This window comes from Rhopalosiphum maidis, chromosome 2, assembly GCF_003676215.2.
Source record: "Rhopalosiphum maidis isolate BTI-1 chromosome 2, ASM367621v3, whole genome shotgun sequence".
In the NCBI taxonomy this organism is placed as follows: Eukaryota; Metazoa; Arthropoda; class Insecta; order Hemiptera; family Aphididae; genus Rhopalosiphum; species Rhopalosiphum maidis.
Window position 1 is genome coordinate 31852838 of NC_040878.1, and position 24868 is coordinate 31877705.

General features: G+C 26.5%; 1 protein-coding gene across 1 annotated transcript; it reads right to left on the bottom strand.

Annotated features, from left to right (window-relative positions):
- Window positions 1-24237, bottom strand: LOC113553113 (D-beta-hydroxybutyrate dehydrogenase, mitochondrial-like). Its single transcript, XM_026956272.1, has 4 exons — window positions 23907-24237; window positions 14591-14975; window positions 1512-1664; window positions 1-737 (listed from the first exon to the last, which is right to left on the bottom strand). The coding sequence occupies exons 1-4, from the start codon at window positions 23973-23975 to the stop codon at window positions 337-339; spliced, it is 1008 nt and encodes a 335-aa protein (XP_026812073.1). The 5' UTR covers window positions 23976-24237; the 3' UTR covers window positions 1-336.
- Window positions 24238-24868: the final 631 nt, after the last annotated feature.

Sequence of the window (24868 nt, forward strand, 5' to 3'; positions counted from 1 at the left end):
CATACTCATTGCATAACAACGATAATTATACTAATGATATTTAGGCACGAATTGACGATACATTGGCGGAATTTTGAATTAAATCAGTATGAACATTTATTTTACAATAATAATACAACATACAAATAATATTTAAAAACATATTTTATAAAACTATACTGACCATTTAATAGTGTTCTTTGGATAACATTTAAATATTTTATATTTATTTTAATGTTATGATAATAAAATAAAACAATTATGTAACTTTGATTAGTTTCAATTTCATTAATACCATAAATTAGTATGTCAGAATTTGTACACTATTTTGAAACTTTATCAAGGGTAGGTATTTAACTAAATATTTTCATATCCCACGTAACGTTCAGATTTTAGAATTCTTTTTGAAAAGTTATTATAATTAAACATCGATGGTTTTTCAAAAGCGTACACGGGTTTAGGATTAGGCTCGAGTAATGCGTCCAATATTGTGTGTATAGCATACTCAGGTAAAGTCGTTTTCATAAACATTTCATTGAGCGTTTGTTCATTAGCTTTGCCAGAAGATCGCACCGGTTCGAACATGTGTTCCGGCTGAATGTGATTTGTGTTTATAACGATTATATGTACACCCAAATCCTTCAGATCTTCCCTTAGCGAGGAACTAGCACCAACCACGGCATGGCGCGCTGAGTCAAACGCAGTCATCCCTTGTCGGCGAGGATGTCCGTTGGATGTACCAAAGTTAATAAAACGACCTGAAAATACATAACAATTTTTAAAAAAAATTCAATATTATAGGCATTTATAGTGATTTCATTGTATTAATTAAACTATTCTACACTTGAGTGTGAACAGTAAGTAATAACCATCATTTACAACTAAATAATCTAATTAAAAATACGTCAGATGTGCTCAAAATTAAAAACGAATAGTTAAGTAGCCCAGGAGCTACATGTTCTAAAAACGAAGGTATTAATAGGAAATGTATTTGGATTTATTTATATGACGGAAATAGAGAATAATATAACAATTGAACTCACAAAATATGTATAATATTTATGAATAACTAAAAATATCCTCTTATTTGTACAGAATTGAATAGTGGAATTTGGTTATGTATGGAAAGCCAATAGACAAATAATTTAACAAGTGGCAGTATGAGAAATTTACAAGAAGCCTCTTAAGAATGTAATACAAATGTATTTAATTTATAATTAATTACAATGTGTTTGAACATATTTATTCAATTGTTAACCAATTAACATTAATCAGATAATTGTTTTTGTGGTTATTAATGTTTTATCGCACAAATTAGGAGCTTATAAATGTCACTTTTTTTTTAGACTATATTATCATTGTTCAGTATATTAGTAATACGCTAATGCTTATTGTTAGTTTTAATATATTAGATGAAATTATCATTTAAGAAAATTGCAATAAATTATTGAAATATTACGCAAATAAATATTAAAATATGCCATATTCATATTAGTTATAAAATAATTTTTGTTTAAATTATATTTGTTTACCTTTTTGGCTCACTAGTAGAGGATAAAATGTTCTGGCGGCCTTGAGTGTTCCAAAAACATTAGTCTTAAATAACGTCTCCCATTGGATGCTCTCCTGCATTTCGATTCTTCCCTTCAGACATACGTCTGCAGTATTTATGACAGCCCATAAACCTAAAAACAAAATAATTAACTGTAAGAAAATAATAATATTATTGTTAAAATACATTAATTATAGAAATTATTTTTTAGTAACTTCTTTGAATTCCTCGATGGGTTGTAGTTTAATAGTGATGATAGTTTTTCAACTAAAAATACAGTATTTATGGTAGTGGAATATCATAACTTCTCCATAAAATATAATAAACATTTGTAAATCAATATCTGTTTTTACAGTTACAGTAATTTAAAATTTTATAAATATTTAAGTAAATAGTGTATAATGTATACATTGTATATTAATCTTGGGAAATATTGGCTAATATATTATTAGTATAATTATAAACTTCGATTATAAATGTATAACTAATATTTAAAATTAAGTAAACATCTCAGTAGCGTAATGATTAGCCCCCCTTTCAAAGTAAAATCCTGGTTACACCACTGAAACATCTAAGTTATGATAATATAAGCAAAATATTATATAATTTTGTTAGAAATCATTATTTTTAGTGCGCATTTTTTTCACGTCTTTTTTATATTACAAATAATTGTCATTAAATTTAAAGTTATATGTACCAATTATATAGGTATTAAAGGTTTTTAAATTGAAATACCTCATATATGTTGATATTTATTCATTTATTTATTATACTTGCTATTAAAATACTTTCTGAATAAAAAAAACTTGTAATACATATAAAATAACTTGAAATTGATAAAAAAAACCTATTTATATGATAAATAAATTTAAAATGACCATCAAAAAGTATCAATCATAAAAACCATTAGTTGAGATTAGTAAAAGTAAAGACTTAAGAATTCAAGGATACGTGCAACTTAATTTAGTCTTATAATACATTTGATTATTAATTTAACATTAATATTTTAAATAACTGCAGTTGTTTATCTGAACTTGAATTAGTTTTATAAACGCTATGTACGATAATATACATGCCATACTATAATATGTAAATAATAAATATGTGTACATTTAAAAGTAATAACGGCTAAATATTGACAATGAGTTGGTAGATAGGTTATTATTATTGTTTCAATATGCATATTTACAACTTATAGGTAATTTATAAGTAATTACTAGTATTTACTAGTGAATGAATCAATTTTATAACATTTATAGTTAATGCCATGTTTAAAGTTACCAACAAATTATTGAAACCGTATACCTAATACAATTTATTATTAATCTTTTTTGTAAATCCGTAAAAAAAAAATCAATTAACGTGTTACATATTTTAATAACACGATAGATATCATCTGCATTTAATTTTAGTTTATAAAATTGCAAATAAATACTGCATACACTGCAACTGTTACTAATTCACACGTATATTAATGTATCATAAATCATAATATTATTGTACGTTGGGTACGTATTTATGTAACGAGTTTATCTCATATGACTTTACTATCGCCCTGATGAATGTATACTGTATATATTATATAGAATTGTTATCCTTGTATAGTTGTTGTTTAATATTATTTGTACCTAAGGGTCGAGCAGAATGTTAATAGCTGTCACAATCTCGTACGAGCAATTGGGCGATAGTCACCGTTAAGAAAATAATATAGCCAACAAGGTTGCCGCTTAGAATGATAATAATTATTAATGTATAACTTGTTCACAAGGACTGTAGCGAGGTACGCCCGTTTGCTTAAATCTATCTCGGGTATACACATTCCTCCGCGTGACTGACATTATATACACTGCTTATAAGTAGTATTATACTGCAGGATTATATACATACTATATACTCGTATATATAATATATTATGTACTATTATATTATAGGCATTGCCAAAGAGTAGGGTATGGCATCATTATACTAATGCATATAGATATAGGCTGAACAGGCATCTGGCCAACAGAAAATAATAATGTGTGTACTGTGTGTGTGTGTGTGTGTGTTAGGGAGAAAAAGTGATTTTTCAACGTATTTACATAGGAAATTATACTATAAGACCTATACCAGCTGTCTTAAATTATTCAACTCTTACGATGGCTTCATAAATCGTGTACTTTGTACATATGATATACATAATATACTTTATAACTTATGAGGTATATGCAACACGCACAATGTACTTCACACATATTATATTGCGTAATAATATATAAAGATTTGTTTGTAGGACTATAGTATACTTATCGTCATGACGATGCTTTACAATGACTTGTCATGATAAAGGTTTAGAATTAAGTTAACTTCCTGTGTAAGGTTCGTTCAATGGTAGCAGTGTGGCACGAATCACGCGGTCGCCGGTCAGTACCTACCTAGTCGTTTTTCTCTATCATCTCCAACCAATTATGGTTTGACCGTAAAATTGTAAAAACCACTGTTGTAGTACTTATTATCTATAGAACGTTTGACAACAAACAATAATTACTTCTCATTCAGACATTGTCAGGATGTGAAAACCTGAAATATTCGCGAAAAGACGTATACCTACCATTCAATATTGTCGTTCTACAAAAATAATATGTATATATATATAGGTATAAACTATAAAGTATACGAAATAATACAATGTAGATGAAAAAAATTACTCTAGGCTATCATTGTTCAAAATCCTATTTTCATTTCTTATATTATATATTATACACACGTATAATGTAGTACATATATAACCAATAGCCATAAGAATATTTTGATAGTCATCAGACTAGTGTATAATATCGCTGCAGATGTATATAATGTTCGTTATACGATCCGATATTAAAATTATTATCACACAATAACCAATTGAACATTGAAGTTTCATCAATAGGTATATTACCTAGGTACCTATCCATATATATATTATCCTATCCGGCTATCCATTGACGTAGTATTTCGCAATATACATAAATGTATATATCATATTATAGTGTAAATAAGTGTGCATGTGTGCGTGTGTGTACTAACCTTCTAGTTATTAGTTAATACCTATATAGTATATTATATTAATTTTAAGTAGTTACCCTACGAAAATTAAATAATTTTAAAATATATAAAATTCTTGTTTTATGAACTGCTTGTAATTTAATAGAATCAAGGTAAACTTTGTGTCAGTAACGTAAGAATTTTTTTATTCTATATAGTATATAGGCGTAGTTTATATCATATTATATGCGATCGCCAATTAGTAAAGTTTTGTTGTCATGAAAAAACTGTTTTGAAAGATGTTATAAGAATTTAGAATCACGTTGTCCAATAATCAATATATTATATTATATTACATTATTGATGAACATTAACTGGTGTAAGTTGATAACTGATAGGTCTCAGTCTTTTACAATGTCGTAAACAAGTTTATTGTAAGTAAGTGTTTGTATTTCCAAGGTATAGATTGTTCGGTCCAATGCTGTTAAATTTTTCACGGTGACATTAAATTACTACATTTTAAAAGAATACTGTTAAAAATATATAATTATATGGTTGGTAAACCTTTTTCGATTTTAAAAATATATCTTATTAGTTTTGAATATTTACCATTATATATTTGTGTGTATTTTAAAGTAGGTGCATTTTCTCAGTCTAAAAGTTATTACCTATCTCATATCTAACATGACTTTTTTTTAAGGAGTGTCGAAGACGCATTATATCATAACGCGGGCGTGTCTTATCCTGTAGTATATGAGTATAGTATTGTTATTGTTTTTTTAATCTTATATGTACGTTAAAAGATCGCCAATTCTCGAAAGAAAAAAAATGGTTGTGTAAAGTGTGTAATAAGTATATTGGTACTAATCCATTATAGGTACACGAGATTTTTAAAATATAACGGGTAGTTAAATATGTGGTTAACGGCAAATAATCAGATTTAAAAATATTTTATGTATCTAGTCAATGCTCTCTTAGTCTTTCTCTCTATATATCATATATTATAATGTTTATTTTTTCCAATTCATACACGTTAAAATATGTACCGTATTTCAAATAATACAAATAGCTATAAGTTTATCCAAATAAATTTAAATATCGCATAGAAACGCATTCATATTATGTTTTATATAGAAATAGATGAGTAAACATTTATAATATTATTATATTAAACGAATAGAAATAGATAGAAATAAGATTATTGTTTTGTGAAAAACTAATCGATTTTTGGATTAAAAAAAAAATAATGGTTACGATAAATTACAAAGACCCGCTATAAACACTATAAACAGTGCGGTATTATTATATTAACACAGCTAGGGAATATTAGGAAGTAATCGTAAAAGTCCAGATGATTATTATATGTACCTATATATGTATACCTATATGTACCTATACCGATTGATTTGATACACTTTGCTTGGCCAGTCAACCGAATTCGATTAATCAGCCGATGCCTATAATATTCATTACTTATTAGTACCCAAACTACCGCGACAACGTATACATTTAATGACCATAGACAAACAGAATGTTTATGCACAAGATTCGGAATTGTGATCAAGAAAAAAATAAACGTTAACTACACCGTATTATTTCGTCTATTGTTGTATAATTGTTAAATTCATCGGCCGTAAACAATTTATTGTATTTTTTTAGGATAGCATAATATAATTACCACATGGTAGTCTGGTGTACGCTTATATCATTGTTATATATATCTACTGATTAGGCTTATAATTGATATATAGGTACGCGTACTGGTGTGCATACTGTATTCATAACAATCATCTCCTAGGTAATCACACGACCGATCTTTCGGAACACAAACACATAATCATTAATCTTATGTGATAATAAATATAAGCGTACTGTGTGCAGGCTCGATCAAAACGCAATACACACAACAAAAGTTGTTGTATTACCTTCCAAAGAGAATGCACAAGGAATATAAACACTAATTAGTAATTATCGTAACAAATAGAGCACAGTATAACATTTTTTTTTTCCATTCTATTCTGTAATTATAATTTCAATAATATACGGTCGTGGACGTATCAGATATTAATATTTTATTGTATTCATAGTATATACAGATATATGATACATAATATGTATACCTACGATCATTGTATTACTTCTTCTAACAGGGCCGGTCACCGATGTGAATGACCGAGTAGCCTAACAGTACACAACATACCAGCACATGGTGCGGCGGTTGTCAAAGAGAAAGTATATATAGCGTTTCGATCGTGTAATTTTTTTTTCCTTGTCACTTTACTATTTAGATATTTTCTGTCATAATCTACGCGTGCGATATATGTTTATTATATATATTATATGTGTGTGTACTGTATACACACATATATAATAATATATCCTATTATTTAGAAAAAAAATTTAGAAGTTAATGTGTCAAACTGTGACAAATGACATCATCTGTTAAAAGTATAATAATATAATACCCATAATACTGCACAAAATAACCAAACGAATAATATGCGAGACGAAAAAGATGATAAATAAAAACACGAACATTTTAGCGTTTGTTGCAATATTTTTAAGAAGGTATCTTTTTTATTATTTTGTTTTTCCATATTTACAGAAACTCACATAGATCTAAATATTAAAATTTTATTATGATTGATTGTTTATCGATAGAAAAACATTATTTTCCAATAATTTTCTATGTTAACCCTAGGGTACGGTATGCCCTATATAAACATAACGCATATTTGCTCGTTAGCCAAACGCACTAGATCCCTAGTTATATAAACCAGTTGCTTCTGCTAAGAGCAAAACAAACTCGTTTTATAGTTACAAACGTTTACTCAATAGTGTAATTAAATTTTAATACTCAAGAACGACAATATAGGTTAATACACGCAGATGTCGTAGTTAAAGATTCCCATCTGAATAAAAATACTTCCTTTAGATGATTATAGTTACCTATGGAATATATACAATAATAAATAGTAAATACTAGTACACAATTAATATGTATAAATTACATAATATAATAACATGCAAATAGTATTAAATAAAACAAGAAATAAGTAAATTTTGTATTAATTTGATATTTTTGAAAAGTTATTTGAAAAAAATCGAATTTACATCTATTGTATGAGATATAGTGAATACTAAATATTAGTAGTTATATAGATATGTGTATACAAGACCAACCAAACCTAACCTCTTTATTATATTATATTGAATATTTATGTTTTTAGTATAATTACATAGCAATAGTCACTGGTCGATATTAAATAATATTTTTCATTTTGAAATATTTAAATAAAAATGTTATACAAAATCGTTTTTTATACCTTATACCGAATCATTTTCAGTATTTTATACTCGTACATAATAATGTTCACACATTAAGCTTAAAATTTGTTAACACTGCTGATTTCGAATAATCAGAACGAATCGTGTATCATATTATAGTATTTTCCTTTTGTGTACGCGCATCAAAACAATAATTCATTGCATAATACTCGTTTTGAATCATTTATGCCTTATGGATAAGACTAACATTTTACTGTAGTAGAATGGTATTCAATGGCGATTTGCCAATAATTATAGTTTAATTTGTAGTCTATTTTATTCCATCACCATATGTCCATATCCATCATGTGCAGTAGAGTTTGACTTGTAACACCATCTATATTTAAATACGCTGTACACGAAACACGAATAGAACTACAAATTATTAGTGTGTGAAATTGTAAAATTTAATTTACTAATTTATAGTATATGTATTGTACTACTGTACGCATAACAATAAAATAATGAGATGGGTAATGTCGCTCTGTGGACAGACTAATTATGAATCTACTTAATTTAATTATAATATTTTATTTATCTGTGACACGTTTGTTTTTACCGTACAAAAAATGTAAGCTAAAGTAAAATTGTAAAAGTAAATTTTATAGTTTACAATTATAATACATGGTTTTTAAAAACAATTATAGAACGAAAATTATATTCAATCCTTGGGATAATTTTCATCTTGTAAATGATTTTTATCCTTCGTAAATCAGTATAAGCAAATATACCAATGACATCAGTACTTTAACAGTTGAACACTAGAGATTTTAGATCTATGGTACTTAACATAACATTTAATATCAACAATTAATATATTACATCAAATTTAATAATAACATTGTGTTTGATATATTATAATATGGAACTTGAATCTTGATAATATAAAATAAAGACTATATTGTATACCCACTTAACTTTTTCACATGTCATAATATTTAAAATTTAATTAGTGATGAATTCCTGAAGTAATTCATATAACAAGCAGATTATATTATTTGTATTTTTAAAAATATAAACTATATATGTACGTAGTTGTAAATTTATATATTTTTATTTGTCATAATATAATGTTATCTAACCGATGTGTCCGGTGGTCAATAAGTATATATCTTCATCAATGCGACATCACATAAGACGTACCTATCGTTTGTGATAAATAATTTACAAGCATTTAATATAGTAAATGAATACAGTATCTCTGTTACTACTATTTCAATTTATCAATATTGAAACCAATTTATTCGAAGTTTTTTTTTATAGCATACATCGTGTTATCATAGTACGAGCATATTAAATATACAATATTGGTAAATTAAAAAAATTACTGTGCAGACTTGGCAATATAAAGGATAAATTTAAATTTGGTTATATAATACATAATGTATTGTAAATGTAATTAATAAATCACATTTATAATAAAATTTTATTTGCAACACAATGTATGTTACTGTGTTAGTGTGTTACTATTTCCATGAATATATAGTTAAAAAAGTAACTCTATTTTGAAATTAAAGAAATTTTATTTTACACCTACTTGTACATTAATGCTAACAAATAATAATTATAATATAAATGTGAACATTATAGCAAAATTGTTTTTAGATATTTATTTCATTATTTTATTGCAAAAATAAGCAATTTAAATTTATAACCGATGATTTTTTTTGAAAACTTGTATAGTTATTATTATTTCTAATACTTCTTAAAAACCGTACGTCTCACAATCGATTACGCTGCTTACATAGAGAATGTGCGCATAAATATAATTTTCACCTCCATAATATTAAAATCGAGAAAGTCTCGGTTTATTCTTAAAGCAAAATTATTTTAACTGTCGTTGATCTCCATAAAAGATTACATTTTATTAATAAAGTGCTAAAATTTTTCTCGTTCTTCGACTTTCGTTGCAAATATTTATATCGATTTTTATATTATCACGTTTTACCGTGACATTATTGTTTTCAATAAATATTTATTCAAAGAAAAATTAAAACAATGACATTCAAATATTTATGGTTGTTATTAATAGCTACTGAATTTGTATTATTTTACACTTTTACTCGTGACAAATCATTCAAAGTACCTATAAGGTGTATGTGAAAATATGCTCTCCAATTTATATCTAATTATAATATACGATGTATTTAATATGTACAAAAAACTACGATTTCAATACAAAAATATCTCTTTCAAAACGATTGTTCCCATATAATAGTTTAAAATATACAATATTGTTATAATGGTAGATAGTTTTCCGTAAGTATGATTAAATGTTTACTATTTTTATAGAATATGTAAATATTACGGTCAATTATAATTGTAATTTATTTAAGTACGTATTTTGTGTGATATAGTGACTGTAGTATATGACGTATAGATGTGAACTGTTTCGTGAATTATTGCAACTAAATTAAAGCTTAAATAGTGTTTAAAACCAGATTACATTTATATTCAATGTGTTTCTTTTCATCAATAAAAAATAAAAACAATCACCTATTTACAAGGACAAGGCGTGTCAGAAAAGGCGAGAACGTCGTGTTTAAAATTTAAGATGCGTTCGGAATTATTTCTATCAACGACAAAAATTATTAAGATATTTTCTACTCTCACTTTACGGATACGATTAATATGGGTAGTTTGGTTTGTTTTAGCGAATGTAGGTTATGGTTGGTATAGTTATCATAATCTTTAGCCACGGACTTAACCATCCAGGAAATCTGTGATTTTGCTTGTATTTTTTTTTTATCAAATTATTAATTTTGTATAGTTGACAGTTAGAACATCATTTAATTATGATTCTTGAAATTTTAAATACGTAAAAAATTAAATTATATGCATATACGAGTATTATTTAAAATATGTTTTTTTCTACAAAATTATGAGTTCAATACGTATAATGTATTGTTATAAGTTATAACATTGATTATAACTTAACTTAAAATACTAACAAAAACGTAAAAAATTAAAAACTTAAATACTAAAACAAAATTAATCTACGAAATATTTAAATATAAATTAAAATTTACTGTACTTTATATTATTATGAAATCAATTAAGATGTACTATTATTTAATATAATGTTGTTAATGAAAAATTCAGTAGATTCCTCAAATATAGGCACTTAAAACAACTTTTACTTTAATTGTAATTAGAATGATTCAAATATTAATATTTAAATAACAAGTTAACATTTAGTAATTACAGAATATAAGACACCAAAACTTTATAAATTAAAAATATAGTTAAGTTATTAATTGGTAATTGGTAGTTTAGTAGGTAAATATACTGTTATAAAAATCAGAATTATAATGATTATAAAAAACTACTTAAACTATTTATATAATTTAATAACTGTTTTGAAAGATATAATTAAAATATATGTAATATACATTTAACCAATTAAATATTTTTTTGTGAACATCTTCAGATCTAAATGAGTTAATAATAATTTATCATTTAAATCTAAGCAGTCTATAGTAGTAAAAATACTTTCTTTTCCTTTTTATTCCTATTATTAAATATAGTATTATCAGCATTTAACAAGATCAATATCTTTGAATTTTAAATCATATATTTAAGTATAACATGAATAATAAAATTACAAGAGACAGGATGTTGATGTTCTATGCATATTTTCCTCAATAGCTGAATTCTTGTTTCGTACCTCCCCGATTTAAAATAATAAATTTAACTTTGCATTTTTAGTTATAAATATATTTTATTTTTTAACGTTATTTTTTTATGTATTTTACTCCATTTTTCTTGTTATGTGTAATTTTAGATTCTGAGTGGAGCTATAAATGTATTAATTTTACAATGATGTGTTTTTTTTTTTTTGTCACTGATGTGTACACAATAGATACTCGATGAAATGGTTTAATTTTCACTTTGATGATGGTTTTGGATAGAAAATTGAATTTCTAATTTGTACTTTAGTCAAAATTATAAATTCCCAAACTTTTTTTCATGGTTGAGAAAAACAAACAAAAAAATTAAGGAAATCAGGATATTTTACGCTAATTCAATAATAGTATTATTGAAATAGTTGTTTTGGAATCATGATTACCAACATTTAGACAGTCTTCGCTCAGCATCAATTTTCTAATTATAGAATGGATTATTATTGAATTCGAATTTAACAAAATCCGTTATAGTAATTTACTCAAAAACGAGTTCTATTCAGTACTCGATACCTAATAAACAGCAAAGTGGTACCCACTTGCTTACCTTTTTATAATAAATTATAGGTCAGTTTTTTAAATTTTAAATTTAAAAATAAATTCTTATATTTTGATTAGAGAGTTTTTTATCATTAGATCAACTGCATTAAGATCTAAAAAAAATATATCAAGGTTAATAAATTTTCTATGTAGGATACTAATTAGGAAAATTGTTAATTATAGGTTAATGTAATTATTTATATAACACTTATTTAACAAAAATCTTAATAATATTGTATGCATTTGTTATCATTATCACTTTTATATTATAATATTTTGTCGGCTTATTGTTTGTTTAAATAGGCATGCTATAAAATGTCATGACTGTGATTTTGATTTTGAATAACATTCTTTCCAGACGAATTCAATAGGTTTAATATTTTACAGTATATTTATCTTATATGATGCAATAATTATAAACGTAAAACTTTACGTTTGATAAAGAAACAAATTAACAAATTATATACAGATCATATGTGGGTTGTTAAGTGTATAAATGAAGGCTATATTGTTATATTATTATAGGCTTTTAAAATACGATACTGTGCCAATGTTCTTACACAAGACCTTGAACTGAGTAAAATAATTATCTACTTATTATAACTTTAATACACAACAGTATCACTTTAAATTTTAATACGTTACTGTGGGAAGGTGTCATATTAAAAACTAAAAATCAGTTCATCTAAACATTGAGTTGTCATATGTTTAGACATATAGTTTGCTAGGCATTTTTGTTTCATGGCCGTTTATGAATTATTATTCAAAATCTAAGTGAATACCAAACACGAAAATCTCAACAAATTCAACAAATTATTTCAGCGAAACGCTTTTATTAGTATAATATTATATACCTACATCAAGTCATGTCAGGTTATACACCTTACTATGTGCACTTACATATTCATAAAAATCATATTATTACCATAATTTCGTAAATACAATATTTTCTGAAAGGGTGGTACGTAACGTTTTTATGATTCGTAGAAATATCCAATTACATACTTAACAAAATAAATAATAACCATAGATTTACTCTATGAGTTTTTCAAATAATATAATAGGTACTTAAATTTTAGTTATCGTTAAACTAAAACTCAATTTAATTTTATTATTTTTTCTTTGGAACAAAAACTACCTATTCATAAATTAATAACAATTTAGAATTTTGTTGTGAGAATCAACTTATGCGCATTTACAAAATTACGGAATATGAAAAGTGGATAAAATTTACAAGTGTGTAAGAGTACTCAATACTAAAATATGTGGAAGTGCAACATGTACATATAGCAACCTATATAATTTTATACACAATTTGTTCGCTGTAGTATACCTGTGTATATATATATATTATATTCAAGTGGCACAACAAATATATAACATTCCTATTACATTTCTAGATAAATATCTGTTTTAAACAAAATGTATAACGTTCAGCCAGTCCATATTTTTCCAGAATTACGTCAATTCTACGTACATATAATTAGTTACTTTTATTATATAAAATATTAATGATATACCTACTGAGCGTTATTATGAGTAAACGTAATGTAGTGATAAATGTAGTGCAGGCATGTATAGTGATGGTCACTGACCCATCCTATAGCCAGTGATTAATTACTAATTTCTTGTCAAAATAATAATATGTTTATTTCGTAACACTATTAACTTCTACTATCATTTTTTAACCACATTAATCATTAATAATATTATTACGTTGAATACATTTATACATAAACAACAATAATAAAATCAATTATTGTGTATTCGAATTTAAAAAATGTAGTATTTAATTAGAAAAATAGTCAATGCAGAAAACTTTTTTATTATAAAACCATTTTATATTATCTATTAACATAAAAATTACAAAACTACGAATCATTGATCACATAAAATACCATTGATATAATAACATTCTAAACACCACAAAATAATAGTTGTACAATAATGTCACATATAACTTATAATCTTATAACATATTAAATACTAATGTTAGTTAAAATTGTATTTTGACTATTTTAATATGTTGCATGGAATGTTGTGATTTAAATTTAATGGACATACTTAGATTCGTAATTTTATTAATGTTAATTTAATTGCTTTTTTTCAGACTAATGACTTATGAGTTATGATGTTATAAGTATTATATAGCTTCTAATCTATATTACTTTTTAAAAGTAACTTACCCGAATACCCGATATATTTCACATAAATGTAGATTTTACACTATGTAATTTATAGTATTTTATATTCGTGGGTACATCAAGTTTTATTGTACCTATATAAATACGTAAGTGTACTAACAAGTTAATTATGTAGTATTACCAGTAGAGACAATAATCTACTCACACAAGTATACACAACCACCAGTCTTCCTTAACTATTAAGTAGGTCATCTATCATACTCCCGGAGTTTCTGATCTCAATATTTTTACCATTCGTTATCGTTCAAAGTTAAAAGTTTAAATCCATGAACATACAAAACATATAGAGATGGTTTACTAACCGTCTTCCCCGGCGGGCAAATGCCTTTTGACGGTAACTACGGCCTCGTGCAACGAATCCTCGCGGGTCACGTCCAACGGCACGAACACGATCCCTCCTGGTGCCCGTTCCACGTCCGTGGTGGCAGATTCACGCTGCTTGACGCGCGAACGGAGCAAGGCGCAGGCTCCGGATGATGGGCCCGATGGCAGCACCCGGTCAGATGACTCGGCTGAGTCCGGCCGGACGTCCGGCTTATGGCCGGCAAACACTCGAAAACCAGCGGCCGCCAACCGGTCGCAAAGCTGCAGTCCGGCAGATGTCTCACACGACGTAACTAGCACTGAACGAAGCGCCGGAACTGCGTCCACGGTTTTCCTGCTCATTTTCCGCAACAAGTATAGCACCTACGACAACGACAAAGTCATTAAATAATATTCATATATTTATATAAATTACATAATACGTTATGAGGATACTGGTTTGAAAACTGATGGAGCACGCTCTTGGTAGAGACCCCAACACAGTTCCAATTATTAAAATATTACAATATAATCTTAAATTGGTAGTTTTCTAAAATATTGCTATGAATTCTTTAATATTTAAGTATGAATAAATAATAATGAAATATCGGTAATTCGGTAAACATACTATTCACATATCATTATTAATAAGAATTAATCTTCACTATAACATATAGTCATACCATAGCCCATAAGTCACAACATCTATACATTCTACTCTAATCCCAATGTACATTATATTACTTTTATAGTCCACTTATTTTTTTAAACTTTTTGTTGAATTAACTGGGTTATAATTGGTAGACTGCATATCACCTTCAGGTATATAAAATGTTTGTTAGATTGAATAAAAATATTAGTAAAAAAATACAAATAAATAAATTTAGTAACCGATAATGTAGCTAATTTCCAATATCATTTCAATAGAAAAAAAGTTAAAACAGAATTGATTATTATGTATGTTATATATCAAACAATAATCATCCCATTCAATTAATATATATGTATTTATAATTAAGTATGACGATATAATAACGTGTATGACGAGAAACGGAAAACTTCTTCCGCTATACATTTCGTGATATAATTATATAGAACTCACACAAACACATGTGGATACAATTAGTTTAGTTTAAACCATAAAGGTGGGTATATACATTTCATATTCAACTTGTTGGTACATCGATGCGTATATAGGTACCGTAATCAGTAAACCACAGTCAAAAACAACTTCGACTGTGTACTTTCACTCAATTATATGCGGCTACGCAGGAACATTTGAACTGATATTGAATATCACGCTGGCAAATAAACATGGGCTTTATCAAATTTTGATTTGAAAAGATTATATTATGAACGTATAATATTTATAATTCAAAAACTGTTCATACTTAGGTAATGACTAATGAGTAATGACCACAGTACCACACTTCACAGCCTATTTATATAAAATATAATTATTTAAATGTCGCTATTTGCAATGTAGTGAAATCTTACACAACTAAAATTGACAATTCTCTAAAATCAAAAACAGTTTGTTAGTGGTGAATCATTGACAATTATTGAATACAAACAATTTTATTTTTGTAATAGAAAATATTTAACTCTAATAGATACATTATCGTTTTTATTTATAATAAATAGGAACCAGATAGAAGGGTACAACATAAATTCTTAAGTTTTGCTGCTAGGGTACTGCATGTTGACCACATACCCAATGGGCAATGACTATGAACCGGTACTTGAGATTTTAGATCTGTCAACCCAAGCTGATAGACGTGTATCTACAAACCAAGTGTTTCTAAAAAAAACTTACTAGCGGCTCTTTTGACTGTTCTGTATTACGAAGTCAATTTAATTTCAAAATCCCTAGCTTCCAGTCTCGAATAACTTATCCTTTTTTCATACCTCTTTGCATCATCAATTATTCATAATAGCTAATGTTCAGAATGATGTGTACTGCTAATGAGGATCCGTCATTTTCTTTATGTTAAAATTGTTGTTAACTACGTCTAGAATTTATATTTATCTTGAGTATATTCATAGTGTTTCTGTACTTTGGGGTCACATCCCATTTAATTATAAAAATAAATCAGAAATATTCATAGATCACTATTACACTTTTTTAAATCACCATAAGGAATTATTCAGTATTAAAATTAAATAATATTTTAATATAATACATTAATAGATTAACAGTTACTTCGTCTATGAGCCAATTTAAAATAAAAATGTCTTTACTTTTTAACTTGAATCAATCAACGTTCAATGAGTCGTAATAAGTAAAGCGTGAACAGAGAGATACGGTGGTTAGTAAATACATACAATATACAAATTATCATGTACAGTAGTTAAAGGTAGGTTTATTATAATATTTTCATTTGTCTAATGTACGTGTGAATGTGCGTCGCGCACTAACGAAGACGGTATTAATTTCATGTTATGATATTATGTTATCTGCAGCAGCTACGATAAATTATTATTCAACCACAGATAACACATTTCTGAAGTCTATTTCTTCGTTGCGAAATTTACTTTGATATTATATATCTATATAGGTACCAAATAATCACCTAAGGACTGTATATAATTATATTTTTAAAGTTTTCATTAAGAGTTTCAACACTTGATATTTTCCATGTGATATCACAAGATATTATTAAAGTAGATTGTTTTCTTAAAACGTAGATTTATTATAGCATAAAATACAATAAGTAGTTTATTAAATATAAAATCACAATATTTTATTTTGATAACAGACAATATTTGCTTAATTATCATTATTTTAAAAACATAAAATTATATTATATTATTACAATATTAACTACTTATATAATATTTCATAATATGTCATAAACTCATAAATAGATATATTATAATGAGGTACCTATTATGGTTCAATAACAAATTTTAAAATACATACATTGAATATTTGTGCACATTACCACATGTAAACCATATAATATGTATGCTGTATGAGTACTTACTTATATGACATGAAACGTTATAATTGTTCTCGTAACCACATTAAAATGTAAACATAAGCACTGTTAACATATATGTTAAACCCCCATTTATTACTGTAAAAAATATTAATTTCGTGTTAATTGAATATAAAAAAAATAGTACCTATAAAAGATATTTTATTTTAAGAGTAAGTTAGATATTATTATATGTGAACTGTTAGTGTTGTGTCTATAATTATGAATAACATCCAATTTTCTTATTGTATAGTTATTTGCAGATTGTAAATAATATTATATCATATTTTTAATAACTAAAAACACGTATTTAAAGGTTTAAAGTAAACGTAGGAAAGCGTAAAAATAAACAAAAATAAAGTATAATAATAATTATAAATTTCCAACTAGACACCTCCATACGATTTTAAACGCGTATAATAGTAGACAATGGTAGTTAGCCTGTATTGTGATCAAATATATTTGAGTCAAATTAAACTGTGAAAATAATGATTGCACCTAACTATGATTATATCGTATAGTTAATTTAGTAGTGAATATCACGTTTTGCACATCGAATATTTTCCTATAGAAATAAACTTAATAAGCCAATTATTATTGTTTCCTAACCTAGAATATTCTATTAAAGAAAAAAAGACAAGCTCTTGTTCTCAAAAAGAAAACAAAACGTTCCGTTATACTCTATGCTTTTGTTTGTAAGTACCTATGCGGCTATGCGTTATATTGTATTATACAACTGTTTTGGCAATTGGTTTACATTATTAAATTATTAGTAACCCATGTAGCAGTCATGCTTTGTAATAGCTACACATTCAACTGCGGTGGGTATTCTACTTAATAATTTTATATTTTTATGTGAAAAATTGTAAAATATTTTTATCGACGACAAGTATTTATGATTTCAGCTCCAGTAGACAATAGTAAGTATAATAAATTATGTTTATTGTTATTATGTACATGGAAAAATGATATGATCTAAAGAATAAAGAAACCTTCCAATGGAACTATAGAAAAACTTTGAATTAAAAACTAATTTTATGTTATTATTGAAATTGTTTTTAAAATGTTTCAAAAGCAAATAATTAAATTAGTGATAATATATTATATAGAGTAACTGAGTATAGACTTTAAAATATAGATAAGCTTACGTATGAATTTGTAAGATATTGCATGAATAAAAACAAATTATAGTTCTAGCACTTAGATATCTACATAAAATAACAAAATGTTGCAAGCGCCAATCGCATGACGTTATCCAATAAATTATTAAACAATAAATAATTGAACAATTAATTACAGTATTTCTGATAAATATTTAATTTGTGGTCTATTTAGCACAATTAAAAGTTTCTTTTCAATAAATTATATTAATGTCATAACTATTGTATATATTACATATGTACACATCAATATTTTAAGATATTTACTTGATTAAAGTTTTAATCAAATGTGGTTAAATTCATAGTATAATTTTAAGTAATATTCAGATAGTTGAGACTATACTGGGTTATTATAATATATTGTATTGTATATAATTTATACACTATATTAGAGTAATTACATTTTTTTTTTAATTGTTAACATTTAACCTTATTTTTAACAAGTAAACTATAGTATTTAGAAGCTGTTCAACATTTCTACAAATACGAGTAAATTAATGATTTTTATACATATAATATCATTAATTTACTCAATAAAAACAACACATTTACATAAATCATTAAAATCTAATTTAAATATTTAAGAATTTAAAATTCCATTGAAAGTATTTCAGTATTCATTAATTACAGCTATATTCCTATAATTTTGTACTTTGGTAATATTATTTATGTATATAGCCATTTATATGTATAACTTAATCATAAAAAAATCTTGTTTTTATTAAAACAATAATTAAGTATTCATTTTAAAATTGCGTCTAGAAATTTTGGTATATTTTGTTTAATTAATTTAAAACATTTATATTATATTAATTATATTATTATTAAAATAATTTTTATACAGCTATATTGTTATGCAAACATGCAAAAATATATTTTTTATTTACTTTATCAATAAAACTTTTAATAGTTAAATCAATTCCACATTACATTATAAATACCTATCAGCTAATACCAGTAGTACTTCATCAACTAACAATAGTTTTAGTGACACAAATTGTATTCATATGACAATAGTTATAACTTATAACTTGTAAAATTTGCTAGCAATTAACATTCTGTGTTGTCTTTTAGACATTGGAAAGTCAACCGTAGTGAAATCAAACATCAAAATATTAAATATATCTACTGACTTGTATATAGAATTCGCATCATCATAATATATTCATTAGAGATTATGTACGTGTATTTAATTCTACTATGGATAAAAATAACATTTTTCCAAGGTTTTTAAATTCATTATCATAGAAGATACATACACTACATCATTTAAATCATGTCCGATTAGATATAATTTGTATCTATTTAGTCACACATCGGTAGAAAGAAAAGACTATTAAGCTGTCATTTTATAATATTTTTTATTTTTATGATTAAGATGTGCTATTTAGAAAGTGTTACATTATTAAATAAAAATTGGTTATTATTAAAATAAAATATTAAAATTACGTCGATGATATAGACAAAATTTGAACAATCGACTGAAAATTTGTTAACACCGTACACTTTATAGTGTACATTGTACACTATGCAGGTACAGTACATTAAATAATGTGTACATAATGTATATATATTAATATATAAATCTGAGATTGGGTTTTAGTCAAAATCGTTCAAACGAATAAAGAAAAAGGTTTCAAATAGTTCAACCGTTACTTCGTAAAGCGAACTTATAGTAATAACAAACTTCCAGTTTACATCGATTCGAATTCGTATAATTATGTATCCAAATACGATTCGCAATATTAACACGATAACGACATCGGTTGAATGTTCCAAAAAGGCCCTCAGTGTTAATAATTGGTGAGCGAATCTTGTAGAAAGCGTTTAAAACGTTCTCGTACACGCGTTTATAGGTATATTATATAATACACGTACGAGTACCTACCAATATTATTCTTGCCAAGCCAAAGAGGCAAACCACGCGTCGACGTTTTATCATAGATTATAATATTATATAGGTAGTTATACCCAAGTCGTTTATAATAAGTACAAGAATAATATAAAAATAAATCGTAAGCATGTGTAACCCGTTTTGTTATTAGCTGGTAGCGTGTTTTTATATATATATATATTATTGATATCCCAACTCCGATTTCCTCTGAGTAGTTGGTCACGACTTGAATGAAATGAACAAAACACACACATAATAGTATGGATAAAAACGTAGTATAGATTGATATTATATTTATATATATATATATACGTGGAATAGTATTTAAACGTACAGTTATCTGTAATTATATTATACACGTATAATAGTGGTCCTTAACAACATAATATATCTATACTCACACGCTTATATGTTACGTACAACTGTACAAGCGCAAATAGTTATTAATGTATTGAGTCCGATTATTTCATGATTATTATCGAATATTCGTGTTATGTATCGATTTATACATATTACATACACACCATAATAATATGCGATGTTTGCCTATTTTAATGACCGGAGTTATTATTTCTGGGTATATATATACAATATATAATAGGTATAATATTATCACGGTAATATTCGTTCGCTTTTCTTTAAGAAAAATGAAGCGACAAAATACGTTATACACCCTTCTTACGTTTATTTAAATATTGAAATTACTGTTAATATAGTACAATATAATATTATATTATATATTATATTACACAATGTAATTATTGACAGTTATATATTTTATAATTTAGTTATATTTTGGTTGGAAGTGTTATTCAAAAATTGTTTTCGTTCTCAAATATAATGTATCGCACATGGCAATAATATATATATATATACATATATCTTTGTCAAACGAAATTAATAGATGATACAATATGACATACAGCAATTTAAATGATATAGAATGATTGAATAATTAAATATTAACTATAATTTAACGTATTTGGCCTATAAATCTTAAATGCCTATTAAAATAAAGTAATTAAATCCAATCATTTTATGTTACATTATTAATGAAAATAAATAAAATATTTAATCCGTGAAATCCACAATTTTATAACTATATAAATTAAGAAGTATAGTTGTTTTAAATAATATAATCCAAATAATTCCTTAACCCAGTTACTAAGATTAGGTCGCGTGCATTATATTATTTATATTAAATATAATACGTTACAATGTCATAGTAAATGTCAAGTAAAAGTCTAGGAGCGTATGCGTTTTACTTAAAATCGTAGTCATGTTCATGTACTAGGTATACGTATAATAGTATACATTATTAAAAACACATCAATTTTAAAATGATTTTAATAGACTTCTAGCTTTGTTCAATTTAAAAAAAATTATGTTCAAATCTTTTTACATATTTTATTATATTTATGATTCTATAAAGAACAAAGAACAAATATATATATGTATAAACTGATTGTAGTTTTTTTCCTGTACAATTTTAAAAAACTACCAATCAAAATTTATGACGCTTTACTTAAGAACATGTAGTACTTTTTGAAGTATTGCCGTATCGGAAAATGACAATATCAAATTACATAATTGGAAATATATACATATACTTTACGGGTATAAATTGAATTTGTCAATACATCTAGGTGTGTAATGTGTACATTTTAGCTACTCGATAGTCTACGTAGACACGTATAGTTATTATGTTTGTACACGAATAATATTGAAAACATTTTTGTAACTATGTTATGTACATTGTACAAATGTTACAATAGTAGCTATTACTAAATTACAAGACTTAAAATCTTCATGTATCTTAATTATTATATAGTATTAATATATAGTTTTATTTATGACATTTTAATTTAGTAAGCAAAACTTTATAATCAATTTTACTTCTAAGATACTAGTAGTCTACTAGCCTAGTACTAATATTATTTATACTTATTGTATAGTTCAGTCCTAATATTATTGAGTAACGACACCGCCTTGTTAGCTTATTACTTAAAGAGGATGTCGTACTAAACAACTAACAATTATATAATTCATAACATACCAAAAGTTTAAGATTCTTAATATATGATTATATTCTAGTAAGTCCTATTAAAATATAATATTCTTACATTTTTCTCCTAAGTTTTAGAAATATAAGGTCGTTAATATTAAAGTAATTTTTATTCATTTAGCCATTTCCTGAATGTCATTGATAATTATATGCATGAGAAATCTTACTTAAAGTTATTTCTCATGGATTACTCTGAATGTAATCAAATATTTTATTTCAGTCAACCTCAAAACTAATCAGTATATTCCATATTTCCTTCTATCCAAAATTCAATTCGACGAGTCAATGCATCAATAATGTGTATTGTGTATAATATTATCCTGCAACTATTACGTATTACTATTCGTATTATAATTCACTACGTAAAACTGAATTAAAAGTTAAAAATAAATATTGCGTCGAGGCACATCGAATATTACAATTACAGCTTACAATTTTTTTCCACTAATTCACCCTTAAGAATCTGCAATTAACGGTGGTCAACAAGGATTTTTCAGACTATAAGAAGAGTAGTGGCATAGTCATGGATAGTAAAGTAGCTATACAGCCCTCGCCGAATTTTCAGGAAAATTAAAAAATGTTTTCATTATGCTTTAAACGTATCCTAGCATTAAAATTGTTATTTGTATGATGATTGCTGTAAGAGTTTAAAATGTTTTATACCCACGGTGTTGACATACCAAACATATCTGAAATCTATTGGTTAAGTCACCCCTATAATTACGCAAATTTCCAAGAGCAGAGACGCACTTTTCCCTTCCAAAAAAATAAAATAATTTGGTGGTAGTTATATATTATGTGTATATGAAGTATCTTAGTAGCTAGTGAAGGTTATATACTTATATAATTACATAGTAAATGTTATATTATATTATCAACTCATAAAACTCGATTAATGGTTGTGGATGAATGGCTCATTTAACTTTTTTTTTAGGTTTAACCCTCGTAAAAAAAAACGATTTACACCATTGCTCTCCTTTATAGATAACAAACTATTAGCCGCAGCTTAAACCGAAATTCTGGCTATGCCTCAGTATCACAGCTAACAGTACCTATAGGACTGTTTATGAGCGGCTAAGAAATGAGCACACGTTTATGAACATTTTAGAATCCGCATTTTTATACCATATACCTATTATATATTATGTATTATGTATTTGCACGTGTGTATGCGTGTATTATATTATACATATAGAGCAGAGTATAGGTACCCACCAGAGAGCACGCTATGCAACACAGGGCCAAAAGTTGCACGCCCAAAACCAACGCTGTCTCCTCGTCCATTATTATTTATAACGTATTGATGCGATAAAAATAATTATTATATTAATCAAGTACGTCCACGTACGACGGATTTACACACCAGAGATCGAAAATCATTACATATTAAATAGGTTAAGTGAAGTTGAGTTACAAAAATAAATACAAAGATGCTCCAGTTTACACCGGACTGGTGACACACTACAATAATATAAACGTATATTATACACGAACACACAACCGCGCAGTATGAGGTACGATACGCGCACTGCGCCCGGTCCGGAGACGTGTTTTTACGCGTTTCGTTTGCCGCCGCCGCCGCCACAAACGCGCGTGTAATAGAATGTTGCAGCAGTCGTTGTGCGCGGGAGATGAAGATTTCCGATTGTCATCGGCCGTATCCGATTTCGTACGTGTCCGATTGGCCGGTCACATAGAAAGCGGCGGAGGACGAGCTCGAGTATGCCTTTTAGGCGTAGGTAGTTTTTTTGTTTTATTTTATTCTTTCCGTCCACGTCCGTTCTCTTTAAAAAATTTAATTAAAAACTAATCGTTTCGAAGAGGAAAAAAACGAAGCCATAGCTTATACACACGTAACGATATAAATTGAAAGAAAAAAAAGATACCCTATATTCCATAATATATACATACACTTACAACTGGAGTCTAATAAAAAAAAACTAAAGGTGTGAATGGATGAAATGTGTGCAAAACGCCTTGGATAGCCGCCGAAGACTTTTGACCCACTTATATTTTATTCACGCCAAGTGTCATATTCTATTATTGTAATAATATATCTTAACAAATACAGCTCACTGCACCTTAGTGCAATAGACCAGCGCAACGTAAAAATAAAAACATAATTATCTATTAAATATGTGATTTTAATACTAAAAAATTAATTAATTCAAAATGTA

Excerpts from the sequence above, each read along its gene's own strand:
- LOC113553113 (XM_026956272.1), bottom strand. The coding sequence starts at position 23,975 with ATGGACGAGGAGACAGCGTTGGTTTTGGGCGTGCAACTTTTGGCCCTG. Across the intron at positions 14,976-23,906 it reads GTTGCATAGCGTGCTCTCTG|GTGCTATACTTGTTGCGGAA; the intron begins GTGGGTACCTAT and ends TCGTTGTCGTAG. Across the intron at positions 738-1,511 it reads TCTACTAGTGAGCCAAAAAG|GTCGTTTTATTAACTTTGGT; the intron begins GTAAACAAATAT and ends ATGTATTTTCAG.